The sequence below is a fragment of the Morus notabilis genome, unplaced genomic scaffold (genome assembly GCF_000414095.1).
Source record: "Morus notabilis unplaced genomic scaffold, ASM41409v2 Scaffold87, whole genome shotgun sequence".
NCBI lineage: Eukaryota > Viridiplantae > Streptophyta > Magnoliopsida > Rosales > Moraceae > Morus > Morus notabilis.
In genome coordinates, this window is record NW_010366183.1 from 768,319 (window position 1) to 791,291 (window position 22,973).

The window sequence follows — 22,973 nt, forward strand, 5'->3', positions numbered from 1 at the left end:
CTATGGTTTTGTGGGCATGTGAGTGTCATAAATGAGACAACGAGAGAGACTCGGAAGACTGCTCCATCATCCACAAAACGTGGTCCATGATCCACATTTATTGATGGACTTGTATTTGCTGATTTGTCCCAAGGCACAGGTTTAGCCGCTGACTTCTGTCATTTATTTGTATCCATCTTGGAGTCTATCATCACGTGCATGCGTCCCCCCCCTTTCTTCATGTTCCTCTCCAATATATATATATATATATATACACACACACACACACACACATATGTATGTATGTATGTATCTATTTATCTATAGTTCCTTTGGCTTGGTCTTGAGCTCTTGTGAAAAGCCCTTTGACATTAATGAGAACATCCAGGACAAGGTTTTGGAAATTGATACTTGTTGTGCCAGTTCTTATGGCAAAGAAGCATTAATAACTGCGTGTACGAATATTGATCACACATCAAGGAGGAAAAACATTCCACATTGTCCATTTTAATCTTCGTATTAGTTATTTGTGTCGCTAGCAAAAAAATATTAGTTATATATATAGTGAGACTTTCTTATGTGCAACGAAACAAATTACCTGAATCCTCTCTTAACAAAAAAACAAAAAAACAAAAAAAAAAATAGGTTGCTAAATTTGCACAATATTTGGATTGTGTGAAGTGGACATGCACAAAGAACAACCCTGGTTAGAAGAAATCTTACAAGTTATTCTCCAAAAAATTAAAAAAATCATGTTTATTCGGATATTTTCTTGTACTAATTGAACTCTATGCACGTGAAGAGTAATCTGTGTGTTAAGTTTTAAAATAATCTAACAACATAATTTAATAGGAACAAAAGGAGAGAAAAATATTTTAAAGAAACATACAGGAAATGGAATTGTAAAATAAATAAGGACTTATTTTACCAAGGGCAAAATGATAGATCAATGAGGAAGTTAAAAAAAAAAAAAATGTTTCGTCGGGTACTCAGGAACGAAAGGATTTTGTCCTCGTGAGTGAACTTTAATATGCGCTTTGAGTTTATAATGAAGATATATGAGTGAATGTATATGTGTAATTTGTCCTAAAATGATTAATTATGCAAAAAGGGACGCAATTGGATTCTATGTGAATTGTTATTCTAAAGAAACAAATCGTTCATTTTATCAATTTAAGTTTTTAATTTCAGTTTTATCATAATTAAAAACTCTTATAAAAAATCACATCTAATTTTTTTACTACAGTTAAAAGCTCTCACATAAAGTCACATCTCAACTCGAATCGGCAAATTGAACGAGACAAAATTGTATTATGACCTGAGTTGGTGAGAAAAATAGACATAGAAAAATGAGACGAGGTCTTTATCTATACTTAAAAGTAGTTATAATATGATTCTAAATTATTTCATCCTTCTTGAGCAAAAGAAAATTATTTAATCCTTAGAGCTCCTACAAATTTGTTGGAGCTAGTAGTCCTCTATGAAAATGATGAAGGTGCATGTATGCATTTTGTTGGAAAGAAGACGAAATTTGGTTATCAATGTTAATATACTTTTTAAACCTTGCATTATGGTAATTAATAATGTGAGTTCTTACATGTGTTTGATAAGTTGATTGACATTTCTTCTAATACTCGTGAAGTTTTACAAACGAATTGCTGATTTTATTTTTATTTTTATTTATTAGCATGTGGGAGAGATATTATAAAGGTAATTGTGTGCCCTTCATATAATAATTTAATTTTTACACAAAGAATCACATGAGATGCAAACTGTTTATGTTTTTTCCTTTTGCAGAAACAAAACTGTTTTAAATTTAAGGACGATGAAGAAAAGGCACTTCATTTTGATTATTGATGCTCATTTACTTTTAGAAAAAAAAAAAAAAAGAACTGTTATTCTTTTTGAAAAAAACTATTATATTCGTTTTTTTTTTTTTTAATTTTGAAACAGTCATTTCCTTTCTCCCTTCTTTGGGTGAACGTGTCCCAGTACAGTACCGAGCAGAGACAATAAACGATGTCATTTGTTTTGCTGTCGTTATCCGGCACTAAAGTAGAAAATATGTCGTTTCTCTACATGTGTAGAGGCCATGACGTTTCCTGCTTCAAGGCAAAATTCCACGTCGTTTGTTATAAAGTCTCCATTTAATAAACGTTGCGTCGTTTAGTTGTCGTTTAAGAGAACAATCAAATGATATATGTCGTTTTTATAATGAGGCCCATTGAAGTACAAAGCGCGTCGCGTCCAACTCGTTTTTATGGGGAGATAAAAGGATATGTCGTTTTTTCCATAGCCGTTGATTTTTTTTTTTTCCCTTCTGTTTTGTTTTTTTCCCGCAATTAAAGTCGTCCATTTAGTTGAACGGCGACATTTTCATCAAGCAAAATAAATAATAATTACATATATTACGCTCAAAATATATTCATCAAGCAAAATAACAAATAAAATATATTACGTTCAAAGAAGTTAGAATTTTTTTAAGTTGAAATTCAAATTAACAAATCAAGTATTAAAGAGAAAAAAGGTAAATAAAGATTAAAATAATTGTAAGAATCTCAAAATTAATCATCAATCTTCCGTCAAAATAAAAATTAAGCATCAATCTCTTTGTTTTAATAATATTTATTAGTTAAATTTAGAATTCATTTATTACATCAAAATTTAGTAAGAATATATATATATATATATATATAGGATGAAATACTCAACACTATCCTAAAATAACAAAAATATGAAGACAATGACATACAGAAACGACAAGGCTTGGGTTTCTAATTTTCCATCGTCTTCCCTTGTATGAATTCCGTTCCAAATTCCCGACAAATTTTTTTTTTTTTCCTCCGACACCATTAAACTAGATTCATAGATTCGCAGTGAATCCAATCCATAATTATCCAGTTCGATTTTCTGCTCTCGATTCTTCATCATCATCGTCTTCGCTGATTGAATCAGTCAGAGTCATCCTAATCAATGGCGTGGAACGTGTTCAAGTTCTGTACGGCCCTGCGAGCGCTGGGCTCCGTGATAATCGTGTTCGTCCTGGGAATAGTGTCGCTCACCTATTACGTCGTCGTTTTAGCCGATTACGGACCTTCGCTCTTCCTCGGAGGCCTTGATTCCCTCCTTTCTCTACTTGTCTTGCCCTTGTTTCATTCTCTGGTAATTTTCTGTTTCCGATTATTCTTGATTTCTTATTCTTTGAGATTTAGTAATTTTTAGCTGAATTTCTCTACTTTTTGGTGTTTAGAACTTGTCTTAGACTTTAATTGGATAAATTTAGCTTTAGTGTTGATCATGTCCTTTGATTATTCTTTTTGGATGAAGTTATTATTATGATTATTTGCAAACTTATTGTATTTTTGAAAAAAGTTTCAAAATTTATTTGTCTCCAATTGTTTCTCTTATTTGCTGAAATTATTATTAGTATTGTTGTTGTTGTTGTGATGTTTTTTTTCTCTCTCTCTTTTGTACTGAAGAATGTTCTTTTGAAGTTTGAACATACTGCACTAACAAAAGTTTGAAAATTTAATTTCCCAAGTGTTTCTTAGTAGTACAGAGGGGCTAAAATTTGTATGCTTTAATCACATGAGTAGAACACTGTAAAATGAGATGTTACACACTGATTTTGTTTTGGTTCAATTGGTGAATTGGTTGTGTAGCTAGTGATGTTACTGTGGAGCTATTTTTCTGTTGTTCTTACGGACCCGGGTGGTGTTCCGCCGAACTGGAGGCCTGTAACGGACGAGGAAAGGGGCGAGGCAGATTCATTGGTGGAGTCGGAATATAATGGCTCAGATCTAGCTTCGAACCGATTAGATGATCTAGACCATCAAAGAGTGCGTTTCTGTCAGAAATGCAACCAGTTTAAACCGCCTCGGTGCCATCATTGTTCTGTCTGTGAGTTGTTTGGATTGAGTTATGTTTTCGAATGTTTGTTTTGAATAATTGATGTGCCACATGGGAAAAATTAATTTTTGGACTGGTTCCAGGTGGAAGGTGTATATTGAAAATGGATCACCATTGCGTTTGGGTTGTGAACTGTGTTGGGGCATTCAATTACAAGTATTTCCTTCTTTTCTTGGTATGTAAACTGAATTTTTTGTGTTTCGAGTTTCATGAGTACTTAAATTTCTCTAGAATTCTTATTTATGCCTACAATTCTAATTTACATACCTGTTTTTTCCCCCTGATTATAATGATTACCTTTAATTCTTCGATTATTTCGTAGATGGTTATCTATTTAGTTCAAAGTTCATACATGCCTATTTCATTACAGACGATTCATCAAGCACATTTTTATTTGTTAGCTTGATGCTTAATTTATTCCTAGGACCGATATTGCAAGTTTCTTCTGTATTAAATTTTGACGCTTTGCACCATGGCTGATGTTGTTGGGCACTGAATTTGTCTTTCTCTTGAATGTATCAGTTTAGTTCTTTTTCATATGGTTCCCTTATCATATAAATGTAAACCAAATACGGGATCTAGTATGAGTGTATGACTGAGATGTATCTTAATTTCTTGCTCAATCTTGATGCAGTTTTACACATTTCTTGAGACAACTGTTGTCACTTTATCATTATTGCCGTATTTTATAGCATTCTTTACTGAAGGTGAGATACCTGGAACACCAGGCACCCTTGCAGCCACTTTTATAACATTCAGTAAGTTCTACGATGACCATCTTTGGTGATTTAGTTTATCACCTCAGGTTTTTCTTGCTTACCTCTATTGTTTTCAATCTTTCCAGTTTTGAACTTCGCCTTTGCTTTGAGTGTTATGGGGTTTCTGATCATGCACTTATCGTTGGTGGGAGCCAACACTACTACAATTGAGGTAATTGCTTTTGCTATTTATGCTTCCCTTAAAATTTTCTTAGAATTGGAAATTGCAAAAGACTTTTGCAACACTAACATAACCTTCTAGCCATTTTACCTTTTGTCAGGCATATGAGAAGAAAACAACTCCCAAATGGCACTATGACCTTGGTCGGAGTATCAACTTTGAACAGGTTTAACTACTGCCAAAACTTTCAGGCATCTGTTTTTCGGTTGTTCCATATGGTTAACAAATCAAACTTTCCCCTCCTTTGCGTAGCATCACTATGGCAAAAAGTTTCTTTGCATCACTACACGTTTACAGTTTATTGAAAGAAGCTAAGATTTTTTTAAATAAACTTTTCATTTGTGCTTCTGCTTCTATTTTTAAGTAAAAATAACACTTCTTCTAAAAGCATAGAAATCACAACCTAAGCCTAATTAGAAAAGTGTCGAACAAATGAGAAGCTTGGTTCGGAAAGTGATAAGACTTTTTCTCTATCAGGTCTTTGGAACGGATAAGAGGTACTGGTTCATACCCGCATATTCGGAAGAGGATTTAAGACGGATACCTGCACTTCAGGGTCTAGAATATCCAACGAAGCCCGAGTTGAACGCGCTCCGGCCATTATGATAGCAAACAAGAACGTGAGGTTTGGATTTCTTCAGACTGGTGTGACACAAACATACCCTGATTATACCCTGGAAAAATTGGCTCGGCCAACTGTATTATCCCAACACAAGTCATGAGTCACAGATATCAGCTTTGAACTAACCTCATTGTTTCAGTCAGACTCAAGGAGATGTGATGAGTGGAAAAGTATTCTTTTCTGGCTGCTTGGGTGAACTCCAATTTATACAGGATACGATGTAATTGATTAAAATTGGGCTTTGTCTGTGTAAGGATGGAGGAGGGGGAAAAAATGAAAAATTGGGGTAATTGGGTTTGTATAGATGTGATGTATGAATGCTATTTATCACGAGCTTTTGCAGGTATATCAATGTTATTTGTTACTTGTTAGAAAACAGGATTTGGTTTTTTTTTTTTTTTTTTCCCTTGGAAAGAATAAAATTGCATGTATGAAGCGCATTCTTATTCAGACCTGATTAGAAACTTTCCTTTTCAACTCTTTGCTCTGTTTAGTGTATACCACCACAACCGAAGTGAGGAACTTCTTTGTTAACATTTTTAATTTTTTTTTTAAAAATCAGTTATCTTGTTAAGAAAAAATGAAAAAAAAAAACTAAAAACTGCAGTACCCTATGTTTAAAGCTTAAACGGCCCCCTCCCTCCCCCTCCTCCTCAAACAGAGATAGCCTTCATCCAACATTTTCAAGTTCTCTCACACTGTTAGCAGTCACCAATTGGCCAATTTCCCTTATTCATCCGTCAATGTTCGGGTTTTGAAAATTGAAAAATTGACGGAATCGGTCGATGATCGAATCGAGAAAATTTAAAAAATGTGACTGAATTTTCACCAGTAGAACTCACCACCCTCCACCTAAAATACTCCTTGCGCTATTAAACCAAAGGATCTTAGACTTGCTATATTTGAATTTTTATTCTCTGTTTTTTTTTTTTTTAAAAAGAAAAGCATGTAGCATGTGGTGGAAATAAGAAATAATGGCCTCGTTCGTTTCGCTGATTTGAGTTTAGAATTCGAGTTGAGATGTAATTTTATGTGAGAGCTTTTTACTGTAATAAAAAAGTTAGATATGACTGTTTGTGAGAGCTTTTTACTGTAACAAAACTCGAATCAGCGAAACGAACGAGACTAGTGGGATCAAACCCACAAACACCCGCCCATCATTTTAACCCCATTGTTATGCCATCAGACAAAAGGGGATTATGCTATATATCATTATATCTAATCTAATCTTATTAAATGGGCATCCAAGTTCTAAAATGAAAAATTCTCAAAAAGATTACCCTAACAAAATGAAGGAAATCCTTTAAAAAAAAAAAAAGAAAAGAGTCTTTAGAGGGGCAAATAACCCCTATTTACTACACGTGTCAAAAGGTCTATAGTGGGGCACCTAACCTGTAGATGTACTACACGTGTCAAGGCTCAAAACGTAGACCTCCTCGTCCTATGCGGAGAGAAATCCTGGGTGTACTAGAACTTTATTGAGGAAGAAAAAAAATAAAAATAAAAATAACACATAACACGAAAATAAAAACGATTTGTAAATTATATTTATTTAATAAATATTTTAAAAACAAAAATAAAATTAAAAAATGATTAAAAATTATTATTTTATTATTATTTTTTTAATACTTATTAATAATATTATAATATATTAATTAACAATTATAACTTATTTTTAAAATAATCTCATTTTTATTTTTATATTAAAAATAAAATCATTTTTAAAAACGTTACTAGAAAGGTCTAAAGATCTCGTATAAGTCGGTTTGGTTTAGGAGTGAAAGTAAGTTTAACCTTTTGGATTAGGCGGTAGGGCTATTAGTCCTTTCGTTTCCCATGAAAAAACTAATATAATAATCCAATCCATAGCCACAAGAATTTGGTTCAATTCTCTGATCATTCCAAATTCTCTTCATTTTTGCTCGTGATTTTAGTTTCTTCCCTTTCGAAATTTTGGCAGGTAATCTCTTTCTCTCTCTAGGATGTTGTTAGGGTTTCGTGATTATTGCTTAATATGATGGCTCTGTTCTTTCTTCGATAGTCGATCCACGGAAGCTTGTGTTTTGTTTGCTTTAGCCACGATTCGGGTTGGGTTTAGATATGGTGATCGCTGCAATAATTTTGGGTTTTTCTTTTGCAAAAGAAAATTGATAGAAAGTTGCTTATTTTGCTCGGAATTTGTTATTTAAGATGGCGATTGTTTGATCATTTGATCTGTAGTTTTACTTACGATTCTGTTTGATTTATGAGAAAATTGGATTGGCCCTATTTTATTCTTTCTTATTTTGGCTTGATTTGCAATCATTCATATTCGTGATTCTTCTCTCTTTTTGCTCATATTCATGCTTTTCTGCTTTTTATTAAAATTTCTGTTGCAAACATCTGTCAGTTTGAAGTGTTTGTCTCTCTTTCCTATATAATCCTGTCCTACAGATGTGGATTTCCAATTCGGGATGCTTAGAAATTTACTCGTGTTTTGGAGCTTGAGTTTTTATCATATTTTGTGCATAACAAGTTTTTGCATTTATCTTATTTACATTATTGAGGGTAAATTTTGCATTTTTATCCTGTAATATGAGCTATACAGCATATGATTTGCATTGATTTTTGCTCGAAAACGAAATGCTCATGTTTAGGGGTTGCTTATGTTATGCTCCTTTTCAGGGGAAAGATGCAAGGAGGCCGAGGCAGAGGTAGGAGGAATTCTTTCTTCGACTTTCCTGACCCGTTTGCTGGTTTGGGGGGTCCAGGAAGTCTGGCGTCTAGTCTTTTTGGAGGAAGGGATCCGTTTGATGATCCTTTCTTTACCCGCCCGTTTGGAGGAGGCATGTTTGATTCGAGCTTCTTCCGTCCGATGGGAAATCCTTTTGTGGAAATGCACCCATCTGGGTTGATCGAACAACGAGAAGCTCTGGAGCCTAGACTGTCCAGGGGCCCGATCATTGAGGAAATTAATTCTGATGATGAGAAGGAAGACGCTGATAAAGAGAGGAAAGAAAATCCTAGAAAGCATGGTAGGTCAGGAAGTGGACCATATGTTGAGGATCCTGATGACGAAGCTGAAGGTAAAGCATGTTCTTTTCCAGTGCGCTTTTGACTTTGTTGACTTTCGAATGTACTTGCATGAATCTGAACTATTATGATGGATTTTGTGTGTTCCTTGTTGCAGAGAAGAAGAGCAGGCATTTGCAATATGGAAATGATCTAGGTTGGTCCAATCGCGCACAGTGGCAACCCCCAACTCACAGCTTTACCTTTCAAAGCTCTTCTGTCACTTATGGGGGAGCAAACGGAGCTTATTATACCTCTTCTCAGTCAAAAAGGACGGGAAGCAATGGAGTAAGTGTTCGAAATGCCATTAGTGGCATTAGTCAATCATTACTGTTACTGACTTCTATCCGAAGACAGGAGAAAAAAGCCCCATCTCACTTCTTTTGATGTCTGAACAGGTGACTATTGAAGAAAGCAAAGAGGCTGATACTGCTACTGGACAAGCTTCCCACCTACTATCGAGGGCCCTCCACAATAAGGTATCCCTCTGCAACGGATTTGTTGGCTGTGCTGTCAATGTTTTATTTTATTTTATTATTCTACGGCTCTTTATTATTTTGAGCAATTATTTCCTTACATAATTTTGGGACGCAATTTAACTTACATCCGGCTTTCACTTCTCTTCAGGGCCATTCTCTTTCAAGAAAGCTCAATTCAGATGGTAAGGTGGACACGATGCAGACCCTACACAATATTAATGAAGGTACTCAATATTGTCGAAATGTGCATTTGCCTTAGGCTTCTAGTATTACCACGGCTTCATGGTCTAATCGGAAATGTTTTATTTCTGGAATCTTTAGACGAGCTTGATGGTTTTGAAGAAGCTTGGAAGGGAACTGCTCAAAAACACTTTCCTGGCTGGTCTGGTAATATTAGTGGTCATGAGAGTGCAGGTACGTCGTTTCCTCGACTTCACCATATCCTACTATGTTTTTGACGTGGACAAGTCTTATTTCATTATTTGAGATAGTGACTTAACAAACCATTGTTTACTTACTGCGACAATTTGATTCAGGAACTAGCAGCAGCGGACACAATGGCAGGGGGGGTTGGGCCCTTCCGTCCACAGAATCGTCTCAGCATTCCGGTAGAGGGATGCCAAATACTATAGATGGAGGTGGGTCTTCTCGTCAGCATTCTGGTAGAATGAAAGCAGCAGATGGTACTAATAGGAGCCACTACCCTCGTGGGAGGGCAAGAGATTGAGGATTTATAGCTGAACGCAAATGAGCTATCAATGGTTCATCTTTCCTTTGTTTTTCACCGTCATATTCTCAGGTTTAGTTTTGGATATTGTATGCATCAACATGGTATACTTGAGGATGGCTCCATACCAAATATTTTGGATTGGTTCTCTCCATTTCCATGTGATAAATATACTGATCTTCTGTTAAAAATGGTGGAAGCGCATAGCTTGTTTTTGTTGTACTACAGCTTGTTCAATATGGTACGAATTTTCTCGATGATATATAATGCTGACTTGTTATTCAGATGGTTGCTTTTCTAGTTTAAATATAGCATTTTATGTATTTACATTTACAATGGGCAAAAGCGAAAATGGTAACAATACGAGCTAAGCTATACCTGTGGTTTCCTTTGTTTGATCGTTATAGTGAAATTGATTTTTGATGAGTGATATGCATGCGATCTTAAACCGTTAGAATTGCACAATTTAAAACGAATTAAAACGTCCAAATTGTAGGTGCTTTGTATTTTTCTTTATTGTTTTATACCAAATGAAATGCTTTTGCATTGTTGTACTTGATTTTTTTTTTAAACACTTGGTAGTAACACACAAAAGTTACTTGAGTTGATTAAAAATGTACATGAAAGATGTAGGTGAGGGCATATCATCACACGTTTTCTTGACATAATTCCTATGACCCATTTAGTTGAAGGATTTGGATCACATAATTAGAATGTAAGAATTCATGTTTGGATCCACTAAATTGTCCGGTTGATTTGAATCAAGGTCTGAGTTGTGGGTCTTGATTCGGAATCACCCCCCAACTGCAATCAGTTAGCTTGTTATAATTTTGAGTTATAATTATTTGTATAATTTTTTTAATACTTCATTTTTTTTAATTATATCACGAATTATATTTATTATATAATTTTTTAAATTATTGGTCATGATTCAAATTTAAAAAAGAAGACAATCAAACACTGGTTCGAATCACATTTCAGGTTAGAATCAAAATCATGCATATTCACATCCAAACGAAGGTTCTAATCACTCTGAATCATGACTCAAATCATGAATCATGATTCTGAATCAAATGACTCAAATCACCTTGATTTCAATTCTTATATCAAACGGATCCTAAATCAAGAAACGTAATTTTACTAATGGGATAATGGGATAATGACAAAACTCTACTTTTTTAAGTGAGATATTAAAAAATATGTTCTCGTCTTTTTTTTTTTTTAATTACGCGAAGTGGATATATGTTTTTCTATCCACACAAAGCCTACTTTCAAATGTCAACTACAATCAAAATTAACCGTATAAAATGATATTCTATTTTGCCTTGAATAAAAGTTATTGCTTTCATGTTTGGGATTTTTGTCTCAAAGCATCGTCATTTATTATGAAGGATACTTGTGCTCTTTACCCAGTTGATCAAAAGTGAATTTTCTGTGATTATAGAAGTTTTGAGATTAAAAGATTGAAAAATAGGACATTAAAATGTTTTTTAAAACACAAGTAAATTCTTATTTATGATTATTATTATTATTTTTTGCTTTTAATTTTATTTGATCAAACACAACAAATGCTTTTGTTCCCTTTCATAATCCAGCTTGTTACTCCATGTAATTGTTGAAATGCCATGTAATTGTTGTCATTTCTAAGACGCGCAACAAACCTAGTCCACGAACTTCCGAAGGAAATAACAGCCACAAGGCCAACAGCTTCAGCTAATTAATATAAAACCCCAAAATTTTCAAAAAATTTCCCAAATCGTATCCAACACACAACTGAACTGAACGAAACGATCTCCGGGTCTAGGGCTTGGCTCAAATCGGAACCAGAAATGGCGGTTCTCAGAGCCACAACCCCCGCAATCCTCAGCAGAATCTTTCAACCATCGCTTTCGCTTCTATTCTCCGACCGCTGCAAAGTCGCCGCCGATTTGATCAGCTGCAATGTGGCTTGCCGAGTTCCGCGCCGTCGAATCAGTTTGGTACCCGTTCGGTGCGCCGCTGCCGGCGGCGGTGAGAAGGTTTCCGCTCGGCTATCGCAGATGAATCAGCTCTTGCAGGACGCGGAGGAGCGAGCTCTCTACGCCGACGACGGGCCTATTCCGCAGATTACTTTGGGTATGTATTTTCCGATTTGATTTTTATATTCCTTGAAATTATAAGACGTAAAAAAGATTTTTTTTTTCTTGTGTTCTGTTGGTTCTGTGTCGTGAATTGATTAGAGGATGGGGGGAAGAAAGCAAAGGTGAGATTTTTATTTTTTATTTTTTATCAAAATTATACATATTGGAGTTCATATCTTGATGAGTTTAACGGCGGACTGGTTTTATCTTCAAATCTATTGCTAAGTTTAATTTTAGAACAAGTCTATTGTGCGTGTGTATATATTTGTTTTGTACTTGTCTGATGCTATCGCAAGATTCTCTCTCTCTCTCTAAATTTTCTGTTATTACATAGAGTTTAATCATATTTGATCATGAATGTGTGTGTGTATATTGTTTTCAGACCGTGTAACAGTAAGTTTTGCTAGAAGTGGCGGTCCTGGGGGTCAGAATGTAAATAAAGGTTTGTTTAATTTTTCAGTTAGTATTCATTAGTCTATTTTCATGTCTGCTGTTATTTTCATTGATTGTTCTTTCTTATTACTGAGTGCAGTGAACACGAAGGTCGACATGCGATTCAACGTTAAAAATGCGAATTGGCTTGGTGACAGGATTAGGGAGAGGATTATGCAAATGGTTTGTTTTACCCAACAGTCTTTTTTTTTTTTCTTTTCTTTTTCCTTTTTCAAATTTGCCTATCAAAAGAATAAGAAACTGTTCTGGTTATTCTTGCCTGCGATATGTTGAGTTATGACATAATATGTTAATTGTTTGGTCGAATTCGTAAGTTTGCTTGTTGCTCTTGGGTTTTCTCTATTTTTGGTGATTGATTTCCTAAACTCTGTTTTCTCATTTCTGTTTTTCTTTCTACAAACTCTTGGTGTTGCCCTGGTTATGAGCAGGAAAAGAATCGAATAAACAAGGACGGGGAGCTTGTGATATCTTCAACGAAGACTCGAACACAGAAGTGAACTTCTTTCCCCTTCTTTAACTTATCCATGTTACTTATGAGTTGCCAAAGCATCTGGTTTGATTCCACCATTCTTCTTCAGGGGTAACATCGAAGATGCACTTGGAAAACTTCAGGTACTAATGGACATATATGACTTTTCCATCTTCTTCCATGAGTTCTGAGATTTATCTTTGTTACCGAGTCAAGATGTCTAGTAGTAGAAACTAGACCCTTGAAGAAGGTTTTCGTGACTGTTTTGAATGAAATTATCACCAAAATATTGTCTCTCCGCCAACTCAATTGCGAGACTGTTCTGCCAACTCAATTGCGAGACTGTTTTACCCTCTTCAGACTGCATGTTAACTTTTTTCTTTTTTTTTTTCATAGGCAATCATTGATGCTGCTGCTTATGTCCCACCACCTCCTTCAGAAGAACAAAAGAAGAAAATCGCAAAAATGTGAGATACGTTTGCAATCTGCAATTTCCAATTTATGACCTCTAGTATTACTGCCTGCCACACTGAATTGGCTTCTTCACGTCATTTTTTTTTTTTTTTTTTTTTTTTTTTTAAAGGGGGCTTTTTGAACAAAAACGGCTTAAAAGCAAGAAGGTGCTCTCAGATAAAAAGGCGTTTAGAAGAAGTCGGAACAGTTGGGATTAGCCTATCATGTGGTGTGGCCTTAGTGTTTTGAGATCCTCATTGTCATTCCTGTCAGTTCATTTTCTTCTTCACTCTCAATAATGCTTCTGCGTCATTTGTTTTCTTATATAAATTTCTTTGGAACCTTATGTCATCTTCCTTACAAATGTTATCTTTGTAGAATCTGGAGGAAGCATTTGGATGTTGTGATAATTCAGAGAGACAATTCAAAAGATGGGGATTAAGATGGATGAATTCCTCAAGAGCAGGCTGTTAATTGGCGAAAATACTTTCTACATTATTTCACAGCTCTCTTCATAATAAGACTGTAAATTATAGTATATTTTGTAGGTTTTCCGAACAGAAATGATACTTACAGAATATATAAACAACTCAATTTTTGAAAACTTGGAAAGTAAGTTTAATACAATGTAGAGATTCAATATTTTTTGCTGAATTATGAGATTCAATATTTGATTGGGCTTCTAAAATTTTGAAATTTTATTGTTTGTGGTGTATTATATTCGTAACGCTGGTTTTACTTTTGTTCACTTTTATGTTCAAAGAATGGATTATTCTATTAGCAGTTGAAAGAATGCATAATAGTTGTTTCATGCGTGTCCTAGGCATCTTTGATTTCTCCTCTCAATACAAAACTGTGCGCCAATTTAATGCCATTTTTATGGTCACATAGAAGTCTTGTATTGATTCTTCTAGAAACATTTTTGAACCACGTAACTCGTACACGTTAATAGGAAAGAGCAGAACCCATATTTACATATTGGTTTATGTATAATTTGAATCTGTTCGATGTAATTTTTTTTTTGGGTACTATCTAAAATTATAGTTACTGATCAAAGGTGCTATTTTGCGCTTGACCATAAAATTTATATAAACAAATGCTAATATTGGCAAGATTATATATTTCTATATTAGTGAGGGGTTAAATAAAAATACATTATTCTTCTTTCATTCACCTTGTTTTTGGAATCATGATGTTAATATCTGTCACCTATAATGAAAAAACAGACATTTAAAAAAAAAAAAAAAAAAAAGGTACTACAAAACAGTGAAATACAAGACAAATTCTGTACATAAAATTTAAACATTAAAAAAATAAAAAATTTACATTTCCTTGGCAAAATCACTTGCGAATGACATGTTCTTCTCCCGATCGCTGATCAACATGCTTTATCCACTTCCCCTCCCCCTTCGCCGGACGAGAACTCCCTCCTCCGCCGCCGATCGCTCCGACGTGAGCGATGTCCAGTCCATTCCCCACAGGCAAAAACACTGACCTCACCAAACGTCGCGATCCTCCGTCTACCACGACGCGCCTCCACCGGAACCCGGCAGCGTTCTTCGAGCTCGCGTTCTTGCACACGAGCACCGCGCCTCTGTGGCTCAGCTCCGCCACTCTCAGAAACCTAGCGAAGTCCTTCCGCTTGCAATCCACCACCATGAAATCGGCGCCGGCGAGCGACTCCATCACTTCCTCCGGCTCTCCGACTAAAACATCCGGCGGCGCAATTCCGGCGACTGACGAGAACTCACCTAGGGCTTGGAGGTATTCCGATCGCGACCGATCGTCCGGCACCACGCACGCGTGCCGCCCTCCCGTGTGGCGGCTGGCCACAGCCAGGCCGACGCTCGTGGCGATCGGTCCTCCCTGCGTCCACGTCTCCACTATGAACTTGGCGTTCCACCCCGCCGCCATCGCCGATACAAGCTCTGCTACTCCGGATTCTAGGAAAATCTCGCACTGAAGAAAGAAAATCGATATCAGATTTCTCAGAGACCAAACACAAATTCAGAGCGGAAAAAAAAAAGTTTTCGTTTTGCTTACAGATTTAACGGTGTCGATGTAAGCTTTTGATGCAGTTTCTGGAGACCAAACTAGCTTCATTTCCTCTAATCTTCTTCTTCTTCTTCTTCTTCTTTGTAATGTGAAAAATTCTTCTTTGCTTGTTCTTTGGAGAGAGAGAGAGAGAGAGCCAAAATTTGGTTTGTAAAATAGAGTTCAACTTGGCTTTTAATTGAGACAGAAAAATGGCTGCTATTAATACTCAAAAAAAAAAAAGAAAAAAAAAACAGAGAGAATTCAGAATAGGTGGTTTTAAAGATGTTTTTTTATTTTTTTGGGGGGGTGGACCGTTGACATTTTTATACACAGAGCGCATGAAGACCAACGTGCGGATTGATATTACAATGGGTTTTCTTTTTAATTTTTAATTTAATTTTTTTTTATTTTGTGGGTTGTACACCAACACCTACCTGGTTTTCGGTTTTATTTCCACATTTATTATTAGTGTCAAACGTAACAAATACGGTTGGAAAAACAAAAGAAACTTTCAAGTGGAAGAGTGAGACAACCAAGATATTGCTAAATATGTATTCATATTTATCTATGTTGTATAGTTTGAACTGCCCATTATAAAAATCATTTTAGAATGGAAAAGATGTAAATTTATAATGTAACTTGATAGAAATTTATGATTCAGAATTGTAGGCGTAATTTTCTTCCTTTTTTTAAAAAAAAAAAAAACTTTTTTGCTATTTATACTTATGAGTTATTCTTGATCTTGGCTTGTACATAAAGTTTTTCGTTATTATGGCTTATTTCTTAGGTTCTTAATTCTTATGCCATATCACGTCAAATTTTGCTAGGTTCACATTTCGCAGTCGACACCCTAATAATTAGGCCTAAACAGTAATTAGAATAAAGTATGCAAGTGATCTCTAGGCCACAAGTTTTTACTCTCGCCATTCAAAGTATATATATTTTTCAGCAACTAAATTCCTACCCCATTAAGAATTTAAGATTATTTTGACAAAGATAATTTATTTTATTTTTTTATTGTTTAAAAGGGGATTAGTGGCATTTACTACTGCTGGCTCATGTTTATCTAAGCATTAAATAATACATATATATAACTGTGTTAATAAGAAAGGTATCTTAATGTCAACATGTTATAATCGGATCAGATTATGGGACCACATTATCCCATCTTTTGGTGTTAATATCTTCTGGTGCAACTTAAGTGTCTACATCCATCATTTCGTTATTTAGACAAAATAATAGTAAAGATGGCTACTGATACTTTTTTTTTTCTTTTTTTTCACCCCCCACCTTGGCTTTTCCATGTGAAAATGATGATCGCCCCACTAAACCCTTTATTATTTTGTGCCAATAATACTGTACAGAGTCATAAAATCTTGATAAAACTGAAATCTACAAAAACATTAAAATATGTTATTGTCCACAACAGCCTCATCCACAATTTAATATGCTGTACAAAATTAATCATAACCAATATCAGTGGATATATATATCTTTGATCTTTGATTAATATCTCAACCTAAATACGTTTTGAAACACTGAACCGTAAAAATAACTATCCACAAGTCGGTCGCTGTCTCCTTTTTTTTTTTTTTTGGTTTTTCCTCCTAATAAATGTAATATGTTGTACATCGACATATTGTTATGTTCTATTTCTTTCTCTTTTTTTTTTTTTTTTGGTTGAAAATGTCAAACATTGCCCGAGTTAAAGATGACATCCAACATCTCAATTTGGTACGGAATACAGCTATAGAACACATGAGCTTTTTTAGGTTTTTCCTGATCTCATCTTAATTATCATGTGATAATGGATGAGTACTCCACCTATTAATCCTCGTATTATACATTTTTTTTTTCCTAATAAAAAAAGATCTAGTGGTGCACTATATCTCTTAATCAGCAGTAATTTTAGGTACCACTGAATATGTATAAAAAGCCTGAACTAGTCTCTTACCGATCATCCACCCAGTTTTCACTTTCCCCACCTATGGTGTGGCCCATAGAGACCCACTTATTAATTTCCCTAAAAGGGTTAGGTAACTTTCTGAAATGAAGACTCAAACCCTGAATGAATAAGCATAATAGACCTATCAAAGACATCTTTACCACTACACCACGGCCCTCATACTATACCTTTTTACTCAACAAAAAAGGAACATTAGTGTCATCTTACTCCTCATCTGTTTTCTCACATTGAAAATTACAAGGATTTACCAATTAAACGAAAAATTACTTAAAACATGAACCAAATTTTAACTTAAATCACCGCACGATATACTAAACACCGACAACACATCAGTCAAACAGGAGTTCTAATCAACTTAGCTGGCCCCTACTAATATTATACTATATTGTGTAAATATTCCAATTAGCTTAAACGTTAATATCTTATTTATTTTACCGATTTGAATTTTCAGTTTTAGGTTTTTACAGTTAAAAACTCTCAAAATTTGTTATATCTAACTTTTTCTATTAGAGTTAAAAATTCTCAAAAAAATATCATATCTCAACTCAAATTGAAAACTCAAATTCGCGAAACGAATGAGGCCAAAGAAACGATTATGTTCAATCCCATTTGATCAGCTTAATCACCATCCTCGTCATCAAATGATAACCACTGTAGATTTAGACGGCGATTGTTAGTTTTTGGAGACCAAAATTTGGAAGTAATAGATAGGTAGGTCTATCAATTCTCATATGGGAGGGCCCCACTTAATGGAATGCAAATATGCAATACGCAACATAAAAAGAAAGGAAATATCCAGAAAGTGTGAAATGGTCAACTCGTGGTGAGAAGGTCATGGCATCCGTAATCTTCATGCGTGATGTTACTCTTGAAAGTTGAAACAAAGAAAAATAAAAGAAAAACAAACCAAAACAAAAGACTACCAAATCAAGCTGAAAGCACAAATGTGTCGGCTTCCTCCTGCGTCATACGTCAGTATTTATCGGTTCGCGCTCACAAATAATTCATATATACACAAAAACATCATAATATATATATATACACACACACATATATATTTTGTATTCATGCGTAACACAAATATACATTGACAACTACGCGATAAGGGTAAATACAGTTCTGAAGAATTAGATTGCGTTATAATTGTTTTGGATTAATATATGTGGACGAATTTTTAATGTTTACGTTTTCATTTATTAGTAAAAGTTTTTATAATTCAGGACTATCATTTTTTTTTTTTTCCGTTTAAGAGGAACAGAAGTTAGTCTAATAGGTTGAAAATGTCTTAAAAAGAAAACAAAAAGATTTATTATGCAACACTTTTAATTTGTTACTTGGTCCCTCAACCAAAATTAATTTACAATATCAGATATCCATGAAGGACCATAACTAAGTAATCCGTGTGTGTTTAAATGTTCACACACTGCAGTTGAATTCTATTATATTCTGACCAATTCTTATGTGTTGATACCGGCATCAAAGCCGACCGATGCCAAAATATGCGTTACAGTACATCACATTACGACATCTTGTCTTTTTCTATGTGAAAATAATATTGTCTAATTAATACACTTTTGTTTTTTTGGGTCTGAATTGTGTGATATATCCATTTGACTCTTACGAAATAATTTGCAGAGATTTTAAAATTAATAACACAAATATTCTTCTAGTACTCGGTTACTTCTTTCGCAAGGAAAGTAACGAATCTATGAATCATAGAGGTGTCATCCTTGTACCAAATCCCATTTCTGTCCGATTGGTGTCCAAATTCTATCTAATAAAACTCAGAACGATTAATTACAATTTATAATTAATGATATTACTCACTTTGATGCATGGCTTTAGTTTATACACGTATATATAAGTCATATATAAGATAAGGAGGATTTATTTACATGTCATTTATAGGTGGGCGATATAAGGTGACCCTGACCCATAGGGAAAAATCAAGCTTTTTTTTTTTTGTTTTTTTTTGTTTTTTGAGAATGGGAAAAACCAAGCTTGTTCAAAGGAAGAAACCTGGAAAATCCATAAGAAGAAACCTACAAAGATAGGGCGAGTTTAGAACTCGTTCCAAAATGATTTTATTTTTTATATAAAAATGAAAATGAAAACGTTTTCAATCTCAGACAGAAATCGCTTTTGAAAATGCGTTTGGTAGTTTTATCAAGAGATTATTTTCAGTGTAAAAAAACCCATTAATATCTTTGTTTCTATCTCTCTCTGCTCGAAAGAGGAGAAAACGAAAATAAAAAATGAAAAATGACTAAAAGTCGTTTTTCATTTATCTCTCATTTTACATTAAACTAAAAAATCATTTTTTTTTTATTTTTTTATTTTTATTGCGCAAAATGCTATTTTAAAAACATTTTTATTTTTTCTTTCTAAAAAAATATCAAAAATAAAAATAAGATTAATTCTAAATACGGTCATAAAGAAGAAACCTGAAATAAACCTAGAAAGATGCACATATATATATATATATGCACTGTATATATCATTATTGTCACATACTGAATGTATACGTGATACGAAGTTAAATCAATCTTTCACATTTCATGATTTTTTTTATTATTTTTTTTCATGAGTTGGTCGTTGAAAACTACGCTATTAAATTTGAGACGGTGAGCATACAAGTTAGAGCCCAATTAGGTGTGCTAACTAACCAAAATGTAAAAAGTGAGTTGACAGTTGAAAAGGTAGACCCGTAGTGTCAGTGGGGTCAGTGTCTATTTCCAGGTAACGGGCTCAAACGGCTCATCTCGGTCCCGTTTAATTTATTGATTTGAGTTAAGATATAATTTTATACAAGAGTTTTTTACTGTAATAAAAAAATTAGATGTAACTGTTTCTAAAAACTTTTTACTGTAGCAAAACTCGAATTGGTGAAGTGAACGGGGCCTTGTCCAATAAGAATTGTTTAATTCGTTAATTTAAATTTTTAATTTGAGTTGAGATGTGATTTTATGTGAGAATTTTTTATTTTAATAAAAAAATTAAATTTAATTATTTTTAAGAGATTTTTACGATAATAAAACTCAAATTTATAAAATAAACGAGACCTAAGTGTTCAAGTTCAACAAATCCTTTGCTTACCAGACCCATACAAACACGTCTCTTTTCACTCCTAATCTTTTTACGGAGAACAATACCCTTTACAACACTTTTTTTTTAACGAAAAAGTTAGTTCATTAATCTGAATGCATTAGTACAAATGACCTTTAATTATATGAGATAATACTCTTAATCTCAACCGGCTCCATCAGTAAAATATGCTGAAGTTCGAGGATAAATATTTATACCGAGACCCAACGACAAAAAAATTCCTTAATACACTAATAATAGAGCACATTTACATGACATATTTTGACTCGTGAAGTCGTTTACTTAAACTCGCTTTAAATAAGGTAGATTAAAAGCTCATCCTTTTAATTTAAAGTTTTAAAAATATATGAGTAATTTGCGTATTTGAGATAAAAGATAAATTCACGGTAATATTGAGCTCTAAATTAAATTAAAAAACCAAATAAATTTGAGTGCTCCACACTAATGCTAAACCCTGCCTAACAAGTAACAACTTGCTCCCATAGGGACTTTCAAGGCTTTATATTTATTGGTTATGATAATTAGGACTAATCAAAATTATCTTAAAATAAAAAAAAATGTGTAGAATAATAACCCTGTTTGTTTCATGGACTCGAATTACTGTTCAAACTTTTTTACTATAATGTTTTTTTTCATAAAATTTAAATTTTTGTTCAAACTTTTTTGTTTAAGTTTATGAATCAAACCGACCCTTATTATTTATATAGATCGAACGGTTGAACAACAAAATCGTACTAGGAGTTGGTCCTAGCAAAGAAACCTCATTGCCATAATCCCATCTTGAGGCATTTATTATGTGGTAATTTTAAAAGTGGAAATGAGAAAATTCTCATGTTTGGTACACTTATTGAAACTGAAGTCTATTGGTTTCACTTCCCTAGAGAAGTGTAATTCACTTTCGCAGGAAAGTGAATATAACGAGAAAAAAAAAAAAGAAATTCACAACCCTAACTCCTTACTCATCTCTTCCAAGTTCCAAGCTCCTATCTCAACTTGCTGCAGCCTCCCTTCCATTCACCACGCCGTCACCGCCGTTGACGGTCTTCCGTCCACCGTGCTGCCATTACTGGACTTTCTTGTGCCGTCACCACCATTTTTAGAGTATGCTTTTTGTCTTCCTTTTAATTTGTAGATTATTCTCTGAAAAATGTTTCAGGGTATTCTAAAATTCTTCTAAATGAATAATCTAGTACTTTTCCATTGAGTAAATATTGTTTATCTAAATTATAAGGTGATGCTATTCACGGCACAACACACTTGAGAAGACACTTCGAAAAGTTTCTTCAAAAGCATTGCTAGTCCGATGGAGTCGAACTCCGCCAAACACAATTATCTTTTGATCGCGCAACTAATGGTCTAACTACTTGGAAATACGATCCGCAAGTAGATCGTATGGAAGTTGTGTGAATGATAGCTACATTAGATCAATCACTTAGTTTTGTAGAGCATCCTAATTGACAACGATATATTAAAGTTGTACATAATCATAATGCACAGTTCACTTCAAAAACTACTCTTAGAAAAGATTTGTTAAAATTATTTAAAAAATAAAAAGAAGCATTAATAAACCTTTTACATCCGACTAGCGGTTGCGTTGCGTTGCATTAATAGCATATATTTAGTTTGCCATTGCTAATAAAGATTATTTAACTGTAAACAGACATTACTTTAAAGGATTCGATTTAGATAAGAGAATATTAGGTTTTAAATGTGTTTTAGGATCACATAGCGCCGATTTAATATATAATATAATTTTAAATGTAATTGATGAATTTAGATTACAAGATAAAGTAATGGCTATAACATTAGATCATGCTAGTGCAAATACTAAAGCAATTGAGTACTTCGAAAATGATTTAAGTTTATTCGGTAATGGTACTATTTTCCACCAACGTTGTGCATGCCACGTAATTAGTTTAATAGTTAAATCCGGTTTAAAATAAATGGGTACTCACATTAAAATAATTAGAGATAGTATTGCATGGATTCAAGGTAGTAACCAAATAGAACAAGATTTGTTTAGGTTCTTACAAGCATTAAATCTACCTCCTAGAGCATTAGCCTTAGATATGCCTGTAAGATGGAACCCACCTTATATTATGCTTCAACAATGCATCCCCTATAAGGATGTTATAACAAACTATATCTGTGTAAAATTAGGAACATGACATATAGACGCATATGATTAACAAATTGTTGAAGTTTTGTATCAATTTTTAGGTAGATTTCATGAAGTTACTTTAAAATTTAGTATAACATATTACCCAACATCACTTTTAATTTTAGGTGAACTTTTAAGAATTAGTAATTTATTTAGTGAATATAGGGCGGACCCAATCTTAAGAGTTCTTATCGCTTCTATGGAAAAGAAATTTAAAAAATATTAGTCTAACTTACATTTGTTGTATGGTTTGAGTATTGTTTTTAATCCTAGATTAAAATTATACGGTTTAGAAAGTAGTTTAGAAAACTTAGGTTAATTTTTAGGCATCAATTGTTATGACCAATTTCTAATAATAAAGACAAAAATATTTTCGATCTATAGTAAATATGAGAATAGGTTTAGAAATATAAACTTTGGAGTACATGAACCACAACAGCAAGATGAAAACCCGCATTCATTCTTGAATGTTTTCGGGTTGAAGAAGAAAAAGACAATGACGA

At 33.9% G+C, this 22,973-nt stretch overlaps 4 protein-coding genes across 6 annotated transcripts; 3 read left to right on the forward strand and 1 right to left on the reverse strand.

Annotated features, from left to right (window-relative positions):
• Positions 1-2,726: 2,726 nt before the first annotated feature.
• Positions 2,727-5,824, forward strand: LOC21405994 (probable protein S-acyltransferase 14). 2 transcript variants are annotated; one of them, XM_010109831.2, is made up of 7 exons: positions 2,727-3,141; positions 3,642-3,879; positions 3,972-4,063; positions 4,523-4,646; positions 4,733-4,818; positions 4,928-4,993; positions 5,305-5,824. In XM_010109831.2, exons 1-7 carry the CDS (start codon positions 2,953-2,955, stop codon positions 5,431-5,433), a joined length of 924 nt encoding a protein of 307 aa, XP_010108133.1. In that variant the 5' UTR covers positions 2,727-2,952; the 3' UTR covers positions 5,434-5,824. The 2 variants fall into 2 exon arrangements, with proteins under 2 accessions (XP_010108133.1, XP_024029078.1); XM_024173310.1 differs by lacking the exon at positions 5,305-5,824 and having other exon boundaries at positions 4,909-4,961.
• A 1,400-nt stretch (positions 5,825-7,224) lies between these two features.
• LOC21405995 lies at positions 7,225-9,990 on the forward strand. The gene is made up of 7 exons (XM_010109832.2): positions 7,225-7,409; positions 8,114-8,514; positions 8,619-8,788; positions 8,899-8,979; positions 9,128-9,203; positions 9,301-9,393; positions 9,516-9,990. Exons 2-7 carry the CDS (start codon positions 8,121-8,123, stop codon positions 9,704-9,706), a joined length of 1,005 nt encoding a protein of 334 aa, XP_010108134.1. The 5' UTR covers positions 7,225-7,409; positions 8,114-8,120; the 3' UTR covers positions 9,707-9,990.
• A 1,378-nt stretch (positions 9,991-11,368) lies between these two features.
• Positions 11,369-13,219, forward strand: LOC21405996 (peptidyl-tRNA hydrolase ICT1, mitochondrial). The gene is made up of 6 exons (XM_024173327.1): positions 11,369-11,821; positions 12,209-12,268; positions 12,359-12,441; positions 12,708-12,772; positions 12,858-12,891; positions 13,145-13,219. Exons 1-6 carry the CDS (start codon positions 11,536-11,538, stop codon positions 13,217-13,219), a joined length of 603 nt encoding a protein of 200 aa, XP_024029095.1. The 5' UTR covers positions 11,369-11,535.
• Positions 13,220-14,337: 1,118 nt separating this feature from the next.
• LOC21405997 lies at positions 14,338-15,443 on the reverse strand. 2 transcript variants are annotated; one of them, XM_024173326.1, is made up of 3 exons: positions 15,245-15,443; positions 14,528-15,160; positions 14,338-14,410 (listed from the first exon to the last, which is right to left on the reverse strand). In XM_024173326.1, exons 1-2 carry the CDS (start codon positions 15,302-15,304, stop codon positions 14,543-14,545), a joined length of 678 nt encoding a protein of 225 aa, XP_024029094.1. In that variant the 5' UTR covers positions 15,305-15,443; the 3' UTR covers positions 14,338-14,410; positions 14,528-14,542. The 2 variants fall into 2 exon arrangements, with proteins under 2 accessions (XP_024029094.1, XP_010108136.1); XM_010109834.2 differs by lacking the exon at positions 14,338-14,410 and having other exon boundaries at positions 14,444-15,160.
• Positions 15,444-22,973: the final 7,530 nt, after the last annotated feature.